Source organism: Dermacentor silvarum, chromosome 3 (assembly GCF_013339745.2).
Source record: "Dermacentor silvarum isolate Dsil-2018 chromosome 3, BIME_Dsil_1.4, whole genome shotgun sequence".
NCBI classification, from domain to species: Eukaryota; Metazoa; Arthropoda; class Arachnida; order Ixodida; family Ixodidae; genus Dermacentor; species Dermacentor silvarum.
Genome location: NC_051156.1, coordinates 218228200 through 218243511, shown reverse-complemented (window position 1 = coordinate 218243511; position 15312 = coordinate 218228200). Strand labels below are relative to the sequence as shown.

General features: G+C 45.1%; 1 protein-coding gene across 2 annotated transcripts in view; it reads left to right on the top strand.

Annotated features, from left to right (window-relative positions):
* The first annotated feature begins 315 nt into the window (after positions 1–315).
* LOC119446676 (uncharacterized) overlaps positions 316–15312 on the top strand; it is a 39601-nt gene continuing 24604 nt past the window's right edge. For both annotated transcript variants that reach the window (XM_037711170.2, XM_037711169.2), the window contains exons 1-6: positions 316–464; positions 978–1058; positions 2381–2505; positions 6566–6741; positions 9754–9807; positions 14353–14485. In XM_037711170.2, the coding sequence (XP_037567098.1) occupies positions 448–464; positions 978–1058; positions 2381–2505; positions 6566–6741; positions 9754–9807; positions 14353–14485 (586 nt within the window). In that variant the 5' untranslated portion in view covers positions 316–447. The remainder of the gene's footprint in view (positions 465–977; positions 1059–2380; positions 2506–6565; positions 6742–9753; positions 9808–14352; positions 14486–15312) is intronic.

Genomic DNA, 15312 nt, shown 5'->3' with positions numbered 1-15312 from the left:
ACGTAAACAATATGAACCTGCACATGCACCATGAATACAAAGTCTGACTGCGAAAGAGAACAGTTGTTCAGCAGGAACATTTATTTACTGAGGTTTCGGTCAACCGTTTGTGAAGACATCGAAAGCCTCAAAAACTAAAATAAAAATATGAAACGTTTAATGCGGGTTTTGTGAATATTGATATATAAGGCCATGCGATGCACATCAACGCACAAACTCCCTGAAACCAAAACTGAAACCTGTTCTGTGACGCTTTTTGTTTCTATGACAACGCCGCAGCGACGCCACTTGGCCATTTGCGCGTGCGTGGGATGGCTGTGCCATGATGGTGTGGGTGTGCTCCGCGTTGAAGTTAGCTGAACAGACAGAACTCTACGGGTCCTCGCTATGATTCCCTCTCATTTACCACCCATATATGCACCAAGCGCTGTGTCAGAGGCTGCCTAAATGGCGCCTTCCATCAGGTATTTGGCTTTATTATTTTCCCGCGGGACGTAGTAGGCCGCGGTGTCGGTTTCGTTCATCACGGCAATTAAGTTGCTTTCTGATGTCTCGCGTGTAATTAGACTAGTCCTGTTTGTTTGAAATACTCAGCTAACGACTCATATTACGCTGAAATGACACAAATGATGTTATAAATGCGTTTTCGTATTGATATATTATCGTCGACCAAGCCGACATTCAAACTCCTAGTGCGTGGGTGTCGGGAGTGTTTCAGCTTGGGTTATGTAGATACTTCACCAAGCCCCCTATGAACACGCCTTGTCTTGCGTATCTACGAATTGTAAGCGTGTTAAGAAACGGGCGAGTTCCAATAGATTCAACATTTTGTCTCGTACGCCAGCGGCAGAAGGTTATTAATTGCTGTGCCGTGTCCGTATCCATATTGAACCGCGGTTCTCGATATCACTGTTATCGCCCTCCTGAATGTCTTGTTTCCATTGTGAATGTGTTGTAATTTCTTGTGTACTTTCCAGCAAAGAAGAATTAATGAGGAACTCTGACCCTTTGGTCTGGGATTTCGAAGCGTCTAGCAGTCAGAGTGAAAACACACAAAGGTATGTTTATCTAAATTCTAGCTACGTAGCTTGGCGCCGAGTCCGATATTTTTGAAAATGTAGTAATGTTTGATTCCAGCGTGAATTGCTTGGAAATAAATTTTATGTCTTCATTATTCGAGTAGTTAGCGTACTATCACATGTTGTGTGAAAATATTACTTGTATTGGTTATATTATCAGATAACCTTGCAGCTTCTACAGCTCGTTTTGTACTGCTTTCTATTGGTTTGGGCAGTTCAGATGGGAACTGGGCAATAACCTGTTTTGACCAGGTGATCCTATTCACCTTGGATGTGCGTATTTATTAATATTACTTCGGAAATGATTTATTATTCCTTTGTTTTGTGTGCAAATTGCACGCTGTATGCTGTCTTTGACACCATATTCTACTCAAGAGCGATACATTCATTGTACTGTTTAGCTTGTTCTGCACTGAAAGTACAGCTGCATGCTGTTCCCTTCCTGAAAAATTGGCAGCCTAGAAATGTACTGTGGCACAAGCATCAACAGTATCTGGTAATGTCCTGCCAAGCATATTGTTATATGCAGGTAAAGTAGGCACGAAGCTATTTATATATGGTGTTTACAAAGCTAAGATCAGAACTGATCAAGGGTGAAGCCAGCACACACCAGGGCAAAGGTTTGTTGTCTTAACTTTGGCAGTCTGTTGTTGAATGTCATATAGCTGTACATATGCATGTATAGACCCTGTATTCAGTGACAAGTCACGAATACAGCAGATACTTTTTCCCCTAAAAATGTGATGTGTCAGCTCCTCATCCCTCCATGCTTCGGGACATACTTCTCTTACACATGCCGATGACACAAAGAGGAGGTGTCCCAGTTCTGCATCATTAAGCATGATACGGTCACTCATCATATGAACAAACCACAAGACCGCCAAGTGTGGAGACAAGGACGGCTCACAGAAAAAAATTTTGTTTGAAAATGAATTAAAAGAAACATTTTCCTGACTTTCTGGGCAAAGTACTTCCTCACCAAGATGCCCTATGTGCAGCTTGTGGGTGCATGCCAATGCCAAGATGCATTCCAAAAGGCTGAATGGCCCACTTAACCCTTTCATAATCAGTATAACTCACACTTGAGAGACAAAAAGCTTTGCCAACAGGGCGAGTTTCACAGTTTTTGCAGTGCTAGAATGTCTTAGAAGGAAAGCTGTTTCCTTTGTTCCTTGAAATCACAGAATTTGAACAAGAATGTTGGTGCAAGAAGTTTTCCGAAAAGTTGGTAGACAGCTGCCAGTACGGTGTTTGGGATTTTACCTTACTGACCTGAGAGAAACTGCTTTGTTGTTTTGCAGGACCTGTGAACGTGTGTGGACTGCCTTAACTAGTCGTCTCTGCAATGTTTTCATCATTGTACTCTCTGTGGCGACGGGACTTGCCATTCTCCTGAAGCTGCTAACAGACATCCAATTTGCACAGGGTGTGTACATTAAGGGTTTGCCTGAGATGCTCTGGTGAACATGCCTCTAGGATCCATTGTAAGCAAAAAAAAGTGAATAGCAGCTACAGAGCGTAACATATTCCTGTCAACTAATGACTACAAATGGCTGTCAGATTGTAGAGCCTGTTTAACAAGCTTTTATGAGGAGGTGTTGGGAAATGTCACATATTCCACAGTGGTGCCCAATAGACCTCCTGCAGTTTGTCATGTAGGTAGTATGCAACAGTGCTGTTGATAGTAACAATGTCCGATTGTGGTTACGGACTTTACCCAGCCCATAAGAATGCATGGGACCACAATGATGCTAATTTAATTTTTACTTACACCGTGCAATTATGAAGTGCGTGCATCCTGGGAAAGTACTTCATACATCTTAAAAGAGCACACGAAACTGAGCAACAGTATTTCAGACTAGGTATAGTATTTTAAAAACACAGGTCTGGCGGCAAAAGCAATACCCCAATCTGCCAACCCCATTGGAATGCAAGTTGGCAGTTGCATCAAAGGTGCTTTATTTATTAGCCTTGGTCCAAGAGCGTCGGTCACTGTCTCGCGCTCTCCGGGCGGCTGGGCTTCGTCATCCTCTCTCAATGGCTGCGGACTCTCTTCCCCACTACACTAACAATGAACAATAATGCAGGCATTTTGTCAACAGCTGCATGGTGCATGTCACAACAATGTGCGCAAAATGTCAATATTTTCCTAGCTGATTTGGGAAAATATCAGTGGCAGTAGCACAAAATGGTAATGACATGTTGCGAATAATCGAGCACGGCATAGGACATAGCAGCACCATAAGACAAAACAATATCTTCAAATTTCCAATATTTCATTATTTGCAGAGCATACAGTATTACAGTTAAACCTGGATATAACGAAATTGACAAATTCTCGAAAAACTTCGTTATAAAGAGGATTTCGTTATATGCAGGTTCGGCACGAAAATTCGAAAAAAAAAAAAAACGCTTACCGTATTTACTCGATTCCAACGCACCCTCGATTGTAACGCGCACCCGTTTTCCGTGACCAAAAGAGAGGAAAAAAAATCCTAGACAGTATTGCGCACCTCATGCTTTCATACAGAAATACAACTATCGCTCAAGATTTACTCCCAATGCACTAAAGTTGCGATGAACAAAAAAGTCCCAGTTTCGCCCGAAAGGCGAAGAATCAAGTGCGACAGCAAATTAGCAGACAGCTATACGAAGTAAGGATAGTAGGTTTATCGGCCGTATAAACTTGCAAACATTCGCTGTTTAACTAAATTGGTAGACTAATGCCTAAGTACACATACTACAGCACATGCTCGAAGCTACGGGAGCTAGGCTCGAAATGCGTAGGAGGCGGCCATGTTGAAATGCCGATGGCGATATGGTAGCGCAAATTTAGGGTCGTATTCTATTCTAACGTGCAGGCAATTTTTGGACCCGTTTTATCGGAAAAAAGTGCGCATTAGATTCGAGTAAGATCCTAAATTTGCGCTACCACATCGGCATTTTAATACGGCAGGTTTGAAGGGAGGGGGAAAGGTCAAGCCCGCGGCGGCATGATCGCTGGGTCGAGGGATGCAGGCCCGCCTCGTGCACGCACGCACACGTGTGCTCGCTCTCGCCTCGCAGTCGCCGTGAATTCGAGCACGCCAAGCGCGACGCCGCCGCTTCGCATTCCGTCGCGGCGGAGAAGGTGCTTCCGGTGGCTGCTTGTGCAAAAATGACAAAATTTGGCCCGAAATCTCTAGGTTGTCGGCGGGGAAAATTCGTTATTTCGAGGGGGTCTCCTGCTGCCACTTCGTTACGTGGAGGTCTCAAATACATGTGCTTCTATGGAGTAACGGTGGGGAATAGGAAAACTTCGTTATATCCAGGAATTCGTTATATGGAGGTTCGTTATAAGCAGGTTTAACTGTATTTGCGAGCGCATTTTGAGGGCTATTTTATTCATCCTAGAGGTTATCGAAACAGGTGAACTTGTGCTTTACCAATATGTAGATAGTTTTACTGGGGACGAACTTTACGCAAATCCTCACCGAGGCGTGTACACCATCAATGAATACTACCCAAGACAGAGTTTCATTTCAGACAGAGAAACATTTCATTGGCTATTATCATACGGCAACATACTAGCAGGGGAAATTCAATACAATTGATGTTGAACAAGCGGTACTCACTGATACGAAAATGTATAAGTAAGGAAAAGAAAAACGGATACATATATATACAGAGTGTAAATGCGTGCAGCCACCAACACATTCTGTTCTTGCACACTGATGCACTACGAAATATGGTGCACATATACACCATGAAAAGCAACAAAACCGAATTGAACAGAAACGGAGACAAACTGGCGAAAAATGCTGCTACTGGAGTCGTGGCACATTCAGAATACGGCGGGTAATATAAACCGCGTGAAGGGCATCCTTCCTTCTGTGTATGTCCATGGCCTTGTAGATGCGACGAAGGGAAGAAAGGACCCCCCGCTCTAGGTCACCAACACCAAAACGTCTCGCCCCCCGTCAACGGCATTCTCGTGGGTAAAGCGCCCCCCGCATCGGTCAAGCCAGCCAACCAGCAACGCCACGAGCACCCCCCCCCCCCCCCTTCCATCTTTTTTGTCTGTCAAGAACAGGTGCCCTGTCAAGTGTCTCCCCACCTTCTGCTCTCTCCCCCTTCTTCCTTTCTTACGATGGACCATTTAAAAGCGGCACACCGCCACCTCCGAAGAATACCCCCTGAAGAAGGAGCCGAATTGGCTCCGAAACGTCGGGCTAATAAATTCCCTTATTTGGTTGGAGTCACTCTCTAAGTCTTAAGCCTCTATCAACTGTTGCCAGTCTGGACTTTTTCTTTTGGAATGTGACTGTATCTGCTGTACGAGTTTAAGTGGTCACTGTTGTGATTTGGGCTTGTTGGTTTGTCATCTTGAAAAATTTTTTAATGTAGTGCAACTAGTGCAAGGATGCAGAGGAGGAACAAGAGACGCATGCAGCACTATGTGTGTGTCTTGTTCCTTCTAAGCGTCGTTGAAGTGGTTGCGCTACACTGAAAAACCTTCAAGAGTTTAAGTGACTAGATCTATCTTGAACTTATTTTCTGTTGTTTGGTTTGGCATTGACTCACGGTTCCATTTCACTGCAGTCAACCACCAGTTGTTGTGACTCGTGTCCGAGCGGTCATTACGAGTTTACGTAGTTGGTGAGGTACCACGGTGCCGGGTGATCAAGAGGTCCGGGGCGATGTCCAAGAGTAGCAAAAAAGGTTTATTTACAGCATTTACATTTTGAGATATTCAAAGTATGAGCACGAACGAGCACACTCACAGCACTCAAGGTCCACTTTTCAAGCCCTTCCTTTTCCCCCTTTCTCTCGTAGGGGAATTCACTGTTGATGTTCTCATCCAATCACAATCGCCGAAACGTTGGCAAAATTCCGCCTCTGACGTTGCACCGTTCCGCCGGATTACGCCTCCAAGGTTGCGAAACTGCCCCCACATACGGGCAACCGCTTGGTGATTTGGTAACCTTAACTTTGATCCATTCCCACGAAATTTTTGCCGTTGGCTCCTTGCTAGAATGATGGGGCTTTTCATGAAGATCAGCTTGACAGAGAGATGGGCCTTCACGCCAAATAGCGTTTCCATGAAGGGCGGCATTGTCGTCCTCTCAAGTGAGCTCTTGTGTTTGACTGTCGCAGTCCATACCGTGACGGAAAAGAGCGACGATGTTGTTAAACGATGCACAAGACCGATGACTCAGTATTCGTCTCGCCTATCAGCTCTGAGCTGTCGGACAGCTGAAGGTACGAAGCATATGGCATGTCCATTAGTCTCGGGTGATGCTGGTCTAGTCGCCAGCTCCCCGGCCTTGCAAGGCACCGATGGGCGTGAATGACATGTCAGTGCTGCAGGTCTATCGGTGCAGCATTCTTTGTCAAAAACAGCCGCCGGGCACAACTGTGCTAAATGCTAGTCGTAATAGTGTCTAAACTGAGCCCTGCCTGTCTTTCTCCCGACGCCAACCACCACCACTTCTCTCTCTCCTCAGATGCAGAAATTCAGCTGATGTTGCAAAACTGCTCACTCAATCTGAGCGCCGGTGGTGATAGTGGCAGCAGCAGCGGTGGATCCCACAGTGCCTACCTGACAGTTGCAAAACTCGAAGCATTCGTGGCTCTTCTTAGCTCATTATCCTTGGCTGTGCTGAGCCTCTTTCTGGCTGAGGTGAGTGCTTATCCCAGACTTTTAGACCTGTAACTTGCTGTTTGCTGTGATACCATCACTTTTAAGTGATTTAACGTCCAAGCCCAGCATAATGATTTTGTGTGTAAACTAGGGTGGTTGATGTTTCTACTGCCTATCTGCCAATGGTGCTCATGCACCTTAGGGCGAGAAAATAATGCTGGGGGGAAGTGTGCTTGTTTACATCTTTATATCTGCCTCCACTGGTTGTAACTTGTTGACATGCAATGGAAGCGACATTTCTAAAAATAATTGAGTGTGGCTCAGGAACCCGGTTGGGTTTCCTTTGTAGCAATTGCTACATTTGGGTGGATGTCTGTTTTCCTTTAATGGCTCCACTTCCAAGATGATTCAGACCCACATTCGTGTCAGTAGAGTATATATTGTGCATTTCAGAGAGCAGTTATACTTTTCCTGACGTTTGTTCAAATAAAATGTTTTTTCAGGTTACAGCATGTCAGAAATTTGTCCCACAATCTTGTTGACCATCTTCTTGCATTTTAACAAGGGCTACATGCTGTGGTGGCTCAGTGGCTATGGCATTGCACTGCTGTGCATGAGGACATACGTTTGATTCTCGGCTGTTTAACAATAATTACAGTGCCATGTACTGAAAGCCAGTGCAAGCAGTGATGGAAGCTACGTGTGAATGTCGTGGTAGCATTCACACGTAGTGAATCCTACCACGGAGCATAACATATTGCAAACACGTGCACAACATGGAGTTTGTGGGACATCCTTCATTGACGATCTAGCTAGGAAAGTGTTTTGGCGAGAAACATATTGCCATGTATCCTTGTTTTAAAGCAGCAGCTTGCTTTACCTGTATCACTCAGTTTAGATAGATGGATGGTGATCTGACATCGGGATGAGGAGCGCAAGCACCAAGTCTCATCCACTCCACATTTGGAGTAGATGTCACAGAAGATTACGACACCTTCTGCACACATGTTATGTGTGGAGATGGGTCGGCGCAAGGTTCATCCTACGAGCTCTGGTCAGGAAAGGGCTCAGTTCTCCTTCACTCCACAACACACAGTCACTATGGCAGGGTTTGTTGACTCTCTGACACGCCGCAGGGAAGGCTCTGGAGTCAGATGGCCAACAAACACAGGTTTATTAACCCAAGATACAGCTCAGTGCAACAGTCACAGCGCTTACGGAAAAGACTCACCGCAAGACCGATCGTGTACGTGTGCCTGCTGTGCTAGGGCTAACTGGGTAGCAGTACACCAAGCGCAAGAACAAGCAGTTGCGGAAGCAAAGGTTCCACAGTGATATTGCGCCGCTTGCACTTGCCAGATACATGGGGAATCTCAAAGAGGCTCCTAAAAAGGTGGCAGTGTGTGCTACAACGTACCGTGACTCACTGTACACTGAGTCATGGAACATTGAGAGTCCCTCCTAGACAATAAAACCACCCCCACCTGCTGAGGTAGCCCAGTAGCCATGGAATTGTGCTGCTGAGCTCGAAGTCTCGGCTTCAATCTCGGCCGGGGCAGAATGAAAAAAAAAAAAGAAATCGCTAGTGTACCTTGCATTGGGTGCACGTTAAAGTATCCCTGGTGGTCAAAATTATTGTGGAGTTCCCCCCCCCCCCTCCACTACGGTGCGCCTCATTATCAGATTGTGGTTCTGGCATGTATAAACCCCAGAATTTAGGTTTACATAAAGTCGAGGACGGCAGAAAACTAGGTGGGGTGATGAAGTTAGGAAATTTGCAGGTGCTAGTTGGAATTAGCTTGCGCAAGACAGGGGTAATTGGAGATTACAGGGAGAGGTCTTCGTCCTTCAGCGGACATAAATATAGGCTTATGATGATGATGATGATGAAAGGCACCCACTCACAGATGTGGCTACTCCTTGAGTTCTTGCAAATTAGTCATTGCCAAGATGTACAAACAGGCTCTTGGGAAAGTTGTTACCTGCTGACATACGGGGTCTTCGGATGTTGGCATACCTTGAAAATGACTGCCAGGGTCGCCAGCTGCATCCACAAAAAGCTGCTACAGCTTTCCTAATGTAATCCTTGGTGAAGGATACTAAGACATCGAGTTGAATTTAATGCAGTAAAACTTCGTTAATTCACAACTCATTAATTTGAAATTTTAGATAGTTCAAAGTAGCCGCGGCGGTCTGCCCAACAATGTATTGAAAGCGTTATGCAATACATCCCGCTAATTCACACTGAAATCTCCATTGCCACCGATAATTCGAACTTCAAGCCATTGTGCATGAGCAGAGTGCTAGTGCACGGGAGCATGTTGGCCACGCAGGTGTCGCTTTGCGGGCCGCACAGCTTTGCTCTTTCCATCTTAGGCATCTTAGGCATCCTCCGGCGGCGGTGTGCACTTTAAAGGCATGGATATAGTCGGATGTAGCGTGCGCGCACTCGCGACGTCACATTTGAGAACAACAGCGCCTTTAGTTCGACGCACTGGCACAGCCAACGTAACCGGATGTGGCCAACGTAGTCCAACGTAGAGGCGGCTCATGCTTCATCCACGCGTTCTTTGCACCGACTGCTCCGACCCACAATGCATTGCAAAAAGAAAGGAAGGCGCCCACGTAGCCCAATCTGCTTCGCCGACGGTCGTAGACAGCCGTTCAAAGCACCGTGTGGGTTGGGGATCGTTCTGCGCATGATCTGAAGAGAGCAGCTGACGGCACGCATGTCGAAGTATAGAGGGGGCGGCAAACATCGGCATAAACGCAAGGCGTTTATAGTCCGACGTTTTCGGCGCGCCAGCCCCCCCACTCCCCCTTTTCTTTATAAAATGTTTGGTTCTTAAATGTTTGGTTCAATTCTGGGACAGCACATCTCATGAAACAGCTGCTGTTTCTCCTTACTGTTTCTTTATTTTCTTGTGGCTCAACAAAAGTATATTTGTGCTGCTGCAGCTGATGCAATCTGTTTTCAGATTTACATAACTACATTTTGTTAATAGATTTGGCTGTTATATGAAGGCCACTCTTCTATTGTTTTCTTGGCAGGTGTTGCTGAGGGCAGTTGCTGGAAGAGCTAGGTTTTTTATGCAAGGACCCGAGGTGAGTTCCTTTTATCACACATACCGGCCATTTTGAGTGGGCTGGTAAAAAAAAATTGCTTTGCTTCATGTTTTTCATCAGGCACAGTAAAACGATTCCTTTGTTTCTGTATTTTCTTTACCACTGTAGGGCTGATCATTGCCTTCCATGACAACCTTTTTTATTCATGCATGCACACACAGCTATAATATAGTGTGCATTGCATCTGTAGTAGCACAGCTAACTAATTGAGGTTGAACAATTACATTTCATCACCATGCTGGTACCCTGGCCTTTATCTGTGTGACTTCCATTCCATTTTAACTATAGTTTAGTTCAGGGGAGGGCTACCTGCCACATTGGCTTTAGCGGCTATGGTGTTGCGCTGCTAAGCACGAGGTCGCGGGATGAAATCTCAGCCGTGGCAGCCGCATTTCGATGGGGGTGAAATGCAAAAATGCCCATGTACCGTGCATTGGGGTCATGTTAAAGAACCCCAGGTGGTCAAAATTAATCCGGAGTCTGCCACTATGGCGTGCCTCATAATCAGATTGTAGTTTTGGCACGAAAAGCCCCAGAATTCAGTTTAGGGGGAGGCTTAGCAACAGCTTTGTATGGGAGATTGTCACATACCCCATGAACAAGGCGCCAACGCCGAGCCAAATTCCAAAGCCGACTTATCAGCTTCCGAAAATAACCCCACGGAAGCAAGGACAATTAATAAGGGGCCCTCTGGTGCGCCAGCGAATGCCGGTTGTGTTCCAAAGACCGAGTCAGAGCTCAGAGTTGTCAAAACACTACAAAATATATTCTTCAAATAAGGCAGTTACATACACACATTCACACTTTGGCTAGACACATCACAATACAATTCGGATGGGTATTAACAAAACACTGGAAAATAATGACAAGCACTAAGAGTCCGACACATATAGCACAGAATGAATAGGAACACGAAGTGTCCACTCGTATTCACCCGTGGTGGTCATGAGCCGGACGATCTTGGCATAGCTCGAGGCAAATATCGAAGAAGGAACTTCTTCCAGAAATGCAGACGCTTGATGAACTCATTGGCTAGCTTGTCGGGAAATCCTTTTCTTCCGCAGACGGTCAGTCTTCACGTAATATCTCTTCACCGGCGCGGTCTGATCCCCCTTTCGATTCCCGCACGGCGCTTTTATTGCCTTCGCCGGTGCTTTTTGCACCCTCCGACGTCGTGATCCCGTAGCATGAACATAGCCTGGGAATTTTTAAGACACTTCTCGGGGGGGGTGTTTTGATCGCGGCCGTCGGAGCGTCGTCAAGGAGGGTGGTGACTCATTCGTAGGTGCAAGCCGGGTTGTCATTCTCTCTCTCTCTCTCTCTGCTCGCCGGGTGAGAGGGTGTTTCGGCGTGCACACTCTCTCTCGTTACCGTAGCCTTCACGTATCTTGTGGAAGCTTCTAGACTCCGTTGATCGCGTCGACGGTCTGCGGGTCTGCAGTGATGCGCGGTGCGTGCTTCGATTATGCGCTGTTTTGTGACAGAGATGTAAAATGTGTCTTGTATTAAAGGGCATTTTTCTTACAAATTTTTTCCAGCAAAAAGTTCTTGAATGTGCCTTGTATGAATAGAACTATGTATTGGCAATCATATACTGGCCATGGTCTCGGACTCTTCCTTTTCTTTTTATTATTAGAAAAGTGTTCAATGCTGTACAACAGTGCTCATGCAGAACAATCCCCGCTACTCCCCACGCATAATTGCATCAAGATGTGTTCTTGATACATCCTTGAAATAGTGTGGAGCAATTCTCTTCCACATTGCCCTATTTCATAGGCCATAGTGTTGGTAGAGCGGTATTTTTTCACTTTCAGGTGGAGCCACTACCTCGGCACTGATTAAATTCTTTTGCTTCTGCTGAAGGCCCTGCTTAGTTGTGACATCTAAAGAAACCTGTGTAGTAGCCATCATGTTCACTCTTAAGTCAGAGTAACTAAGTGTAGTGGAGGTGGTTTTGGAAAGTTTGAAGGAAAAGCCAGGCAGCCTTTCAAACAAAATTGTGTTGTCCCAGCTGCATCTATGAGGATAATATTTGGCTGTGACGCTCATGAGAGTATTGTATAGCCATTTAACAATTAATGAAGGAAGTTAGGCTAGTTGGTGTTGATGCTGTGACGTAGTAACTAGTGCAAACAAGACTAACGGAAAAAAGGTGGGACAGGACAGAGCGCTAGACTTCAACTGACAGGCTTTATTCAGAAAAAAACATGCAAAGAGGCCACCGCATGCTCAAAAAAAAAAGTACAGACAAACGCATAAACGAATTTGCCATGTAGGAGACAATGAAATGCCCAATGAAGCCGATAAGCGCCCACAACAAGCCAGTACAAAGCATTCGCCAGGTTCATCTCAAGGTACAACACTTCTTTATCCGTGAGTGCTAGTGATAGAGCGCTTACACATTTCATCAGTAGCTTTAGAAATGCAAAACACCTCAAATATTTCTCTATGTAACTGCCTGGTAAACCGTCCGAGCACATGCGTGTTATGAAAACGTGGGGAGCAATTACGAGTACATCTTCGGCAGTGGTCAGCCAAGTGGCCAACACATCTAGAGCCTTTACAGCAGTCCAGTGCTCCCTAAGCCGATCATTCAGGCATCTGCCAGTTTGTCCAATATAGCACTTTCTACAGGAAAGTGAAATCTTATTACCACCCCCACATTGCAGTTAACAAAGCGGGTGACATGTTCCTTAGTGCATGTACCTTTATTCCCGGCGTTGTTTACCAACCTGCACATTATTGCGAGCATCATTGCGAGCTACACCAACACCACACTTGTTTGCCCCCTTTTTTAGACAGTGGGGCACCCCGTGCATGTAAGGCACAGCCACAGGGCTCCCACTGGGACATGCATTAGTGCACAGCCGGGTCACCTTTTACCTCTTTAATGAGGCTCTCAGTGACTGACAGCAAGGTGTCATCGGGATACCCGGCCCTACGTAAGCGTCTTGCTTGTTGCTGAATGCTGCAGGAAACCAGGTGCCCACAGGATTTAACCAGAGCAGCTCTCAGGCAGTTAGTAGCTATGCCTCTTTTTACTAACTTGGGAGTGCGCTGAATAGTAGTCAAGCAAGCGCTTCTTGCTCCTGGGAGAGTACATCCAACAAAGAGAACTATCATTTAGAATGATACGAACATCTAAGAATTGTAGGCAACCATCTACTGGCAGCTCATGAGTGAACTTAAGTCCTACGGCACACTTTTCAAAAGCATCCCGAACGTTTTCTTTTACAGCAACGCCGCTACCCTCAGGCTTTGATCCTTTCAGCACAACAAGCAAGTCATCGACATACCTAAAAATCTTAGCTACAAAAGTATTGTCAAGTAACAAGAATGTATGATTCTCAACAACAGATAAAAACAAATCGCTTAAAAGAGGCGATATGCGCGAACCATTGCACACACCATCTTTTTGGACAAATGTGTCCTGGTCAAAAACAACAGGGACAATATTTTCTGAATAAATCCTGTCAGTTGAAGTCTAGCGCTCTGTCTTGTCCCACCTTTTTTCCGTTAGTCTTGTTTGCGCTAGTAACTGTCACAAAAACTGCGCTGCTTAACAAGTTTACTTGCAGTGCTCGGAAGGTGTCGCAGGTAAACTTTAAGTTCGCAGCCAGTGTAACCTCGTAGCAAATCGGCGCAGAAAAGGAGAGATATGCTGCAATGCAACAGGGGCGAAGTGTTTGCACTTTATAACAAGCACTTATTGCAATAATATGTGCTTATGTATGTAAAGTAGTGCATTCTGTGCACATGTGCAAAGTAAGCTTACCTGATGCTGCCACTACATCAAGGCATCTTCTTTGCAAACTTAATCCATATTTATTTAAAAAATACTTTCGTCAGATTTTTTTTTTTAATGCGCGTAGCTTACGGAGGTATTTTCTCTTGTTTGCAATCCCATGTAAGTGCTGTTGTGGCTGTGTGCTTGTTGAAATCACCACTAGACAGCACAAGTAAGCAGTGTATATGCCATTTGAGCAGCCGCTGTTGTTGGCTAGCTCCTTTTCTGTGTGTGTGTGTGTTGTGGTCACAGTAAACATGCAAAGTGAAGTGAGAAGTGGTGTGATAAACTAGTATTGAAACTATTGTCTGTGAGAAAGTAAAATTATGGCTGATTGTCTTGTTTGCAAGACATATTAGAACTAAATGTTGTTTCAAAAACAAGTGGCAGAATGCAAAGGTGAATGCACAAAAACACAACAAATACATGTCAGCAATAGTAGCAGTGGTCTTCAATGGCCCTTTAAAGCGCACAGGTATTCAAGGTTGTGGCAGAGGGGGTAAGCAGGTTTGTATGACTAGGCATTGATGAATTGAAAGACAATTTTGTGTGAAAATGTGCAACACTTTTCATGATAGTGAGGAGTACAAAAGCTAGCCTATCTACAGCATAACATAAAGATCATCATGCATGTTTTATGCCATAGGTTGTGCATTACCTGTGAGCACATCAACTGTTGCACACAGACTTTTAATTTTCTACACGGTCGGTGTTACGCTGTAATGTCCTGCACCCAGGTGCTGGATGCAGTCGTGGTGGTTGTGGCGTTTGGCCTGAACGTGGCCTCGCGGGTCTCACCAGACAAAGGCAGGCAGGCTGGTGCCCTCGTCATATTGCTGCGAGTCTGGAGAATACAGCGGGTTCTTGACAGTGAGTACAAATGTTCTGTAATTAAATTACAAATCACTATATTTTTTTATTTGAAACCACAGGAACACTACAATATTACATATGGTTGTTTCTTGATGAGCCTTTGTGCTTGTGTGGTACCAAGCTAAGCTTAAAAAGGCTTGGAAATGCTGCTTATGGGATATACGTCAATGAGAGATGTAAAAACCATAGTTTCTTACTGCTAAATTTTCTGGTAGTCCTGATTACTTAAAGCTGCGTCTCTGACTTTCTGCCTTTTTGCATTTTTTCTACTTTCTCTCGATAGCTTGCTTATTTTTTTAAGGCTCTAACTATTTTTAACTTTTTTTTTTTATTTTTTACAGGGTGCGAGCCTTACACGAGGCAAGCTTATGGCTTCTCACTGTAACATTGAGCAACGCTCAGACTCATCCCCTACTTGTTTGTAGCTCCACAGGGGGAATTCCCATGTGGCAAACAATTGCCAGAGCTTTCGTGTGGATGATTTCAGTCAGTACTGCATATTCGTCTTTCTTGGTGCGAGTTGGTCTGCAACTCTTGGGAACTTACACTGTTCACCTCGGAATGCCTTTTGGATTTGGTTGGTAGTGGTGAATTTTTTCTGAGCCCACCAGCAATGCACATGTTTTTCGTCCGCTTCAAACTTCTGTGTAGCCACACATTTACAGTGTTCTGCATATGCAATCACATGGATCCAGAATGCCATGGTCAAGTGCTTTCCCATCATCACCAGCGAAATGCACCTGAAAGCATGATGCAGCTCAACATCTCGCTGTGCATTACCTGTGAGCACATCAACTGTTGCACACAGACTTTTAATTTTACGT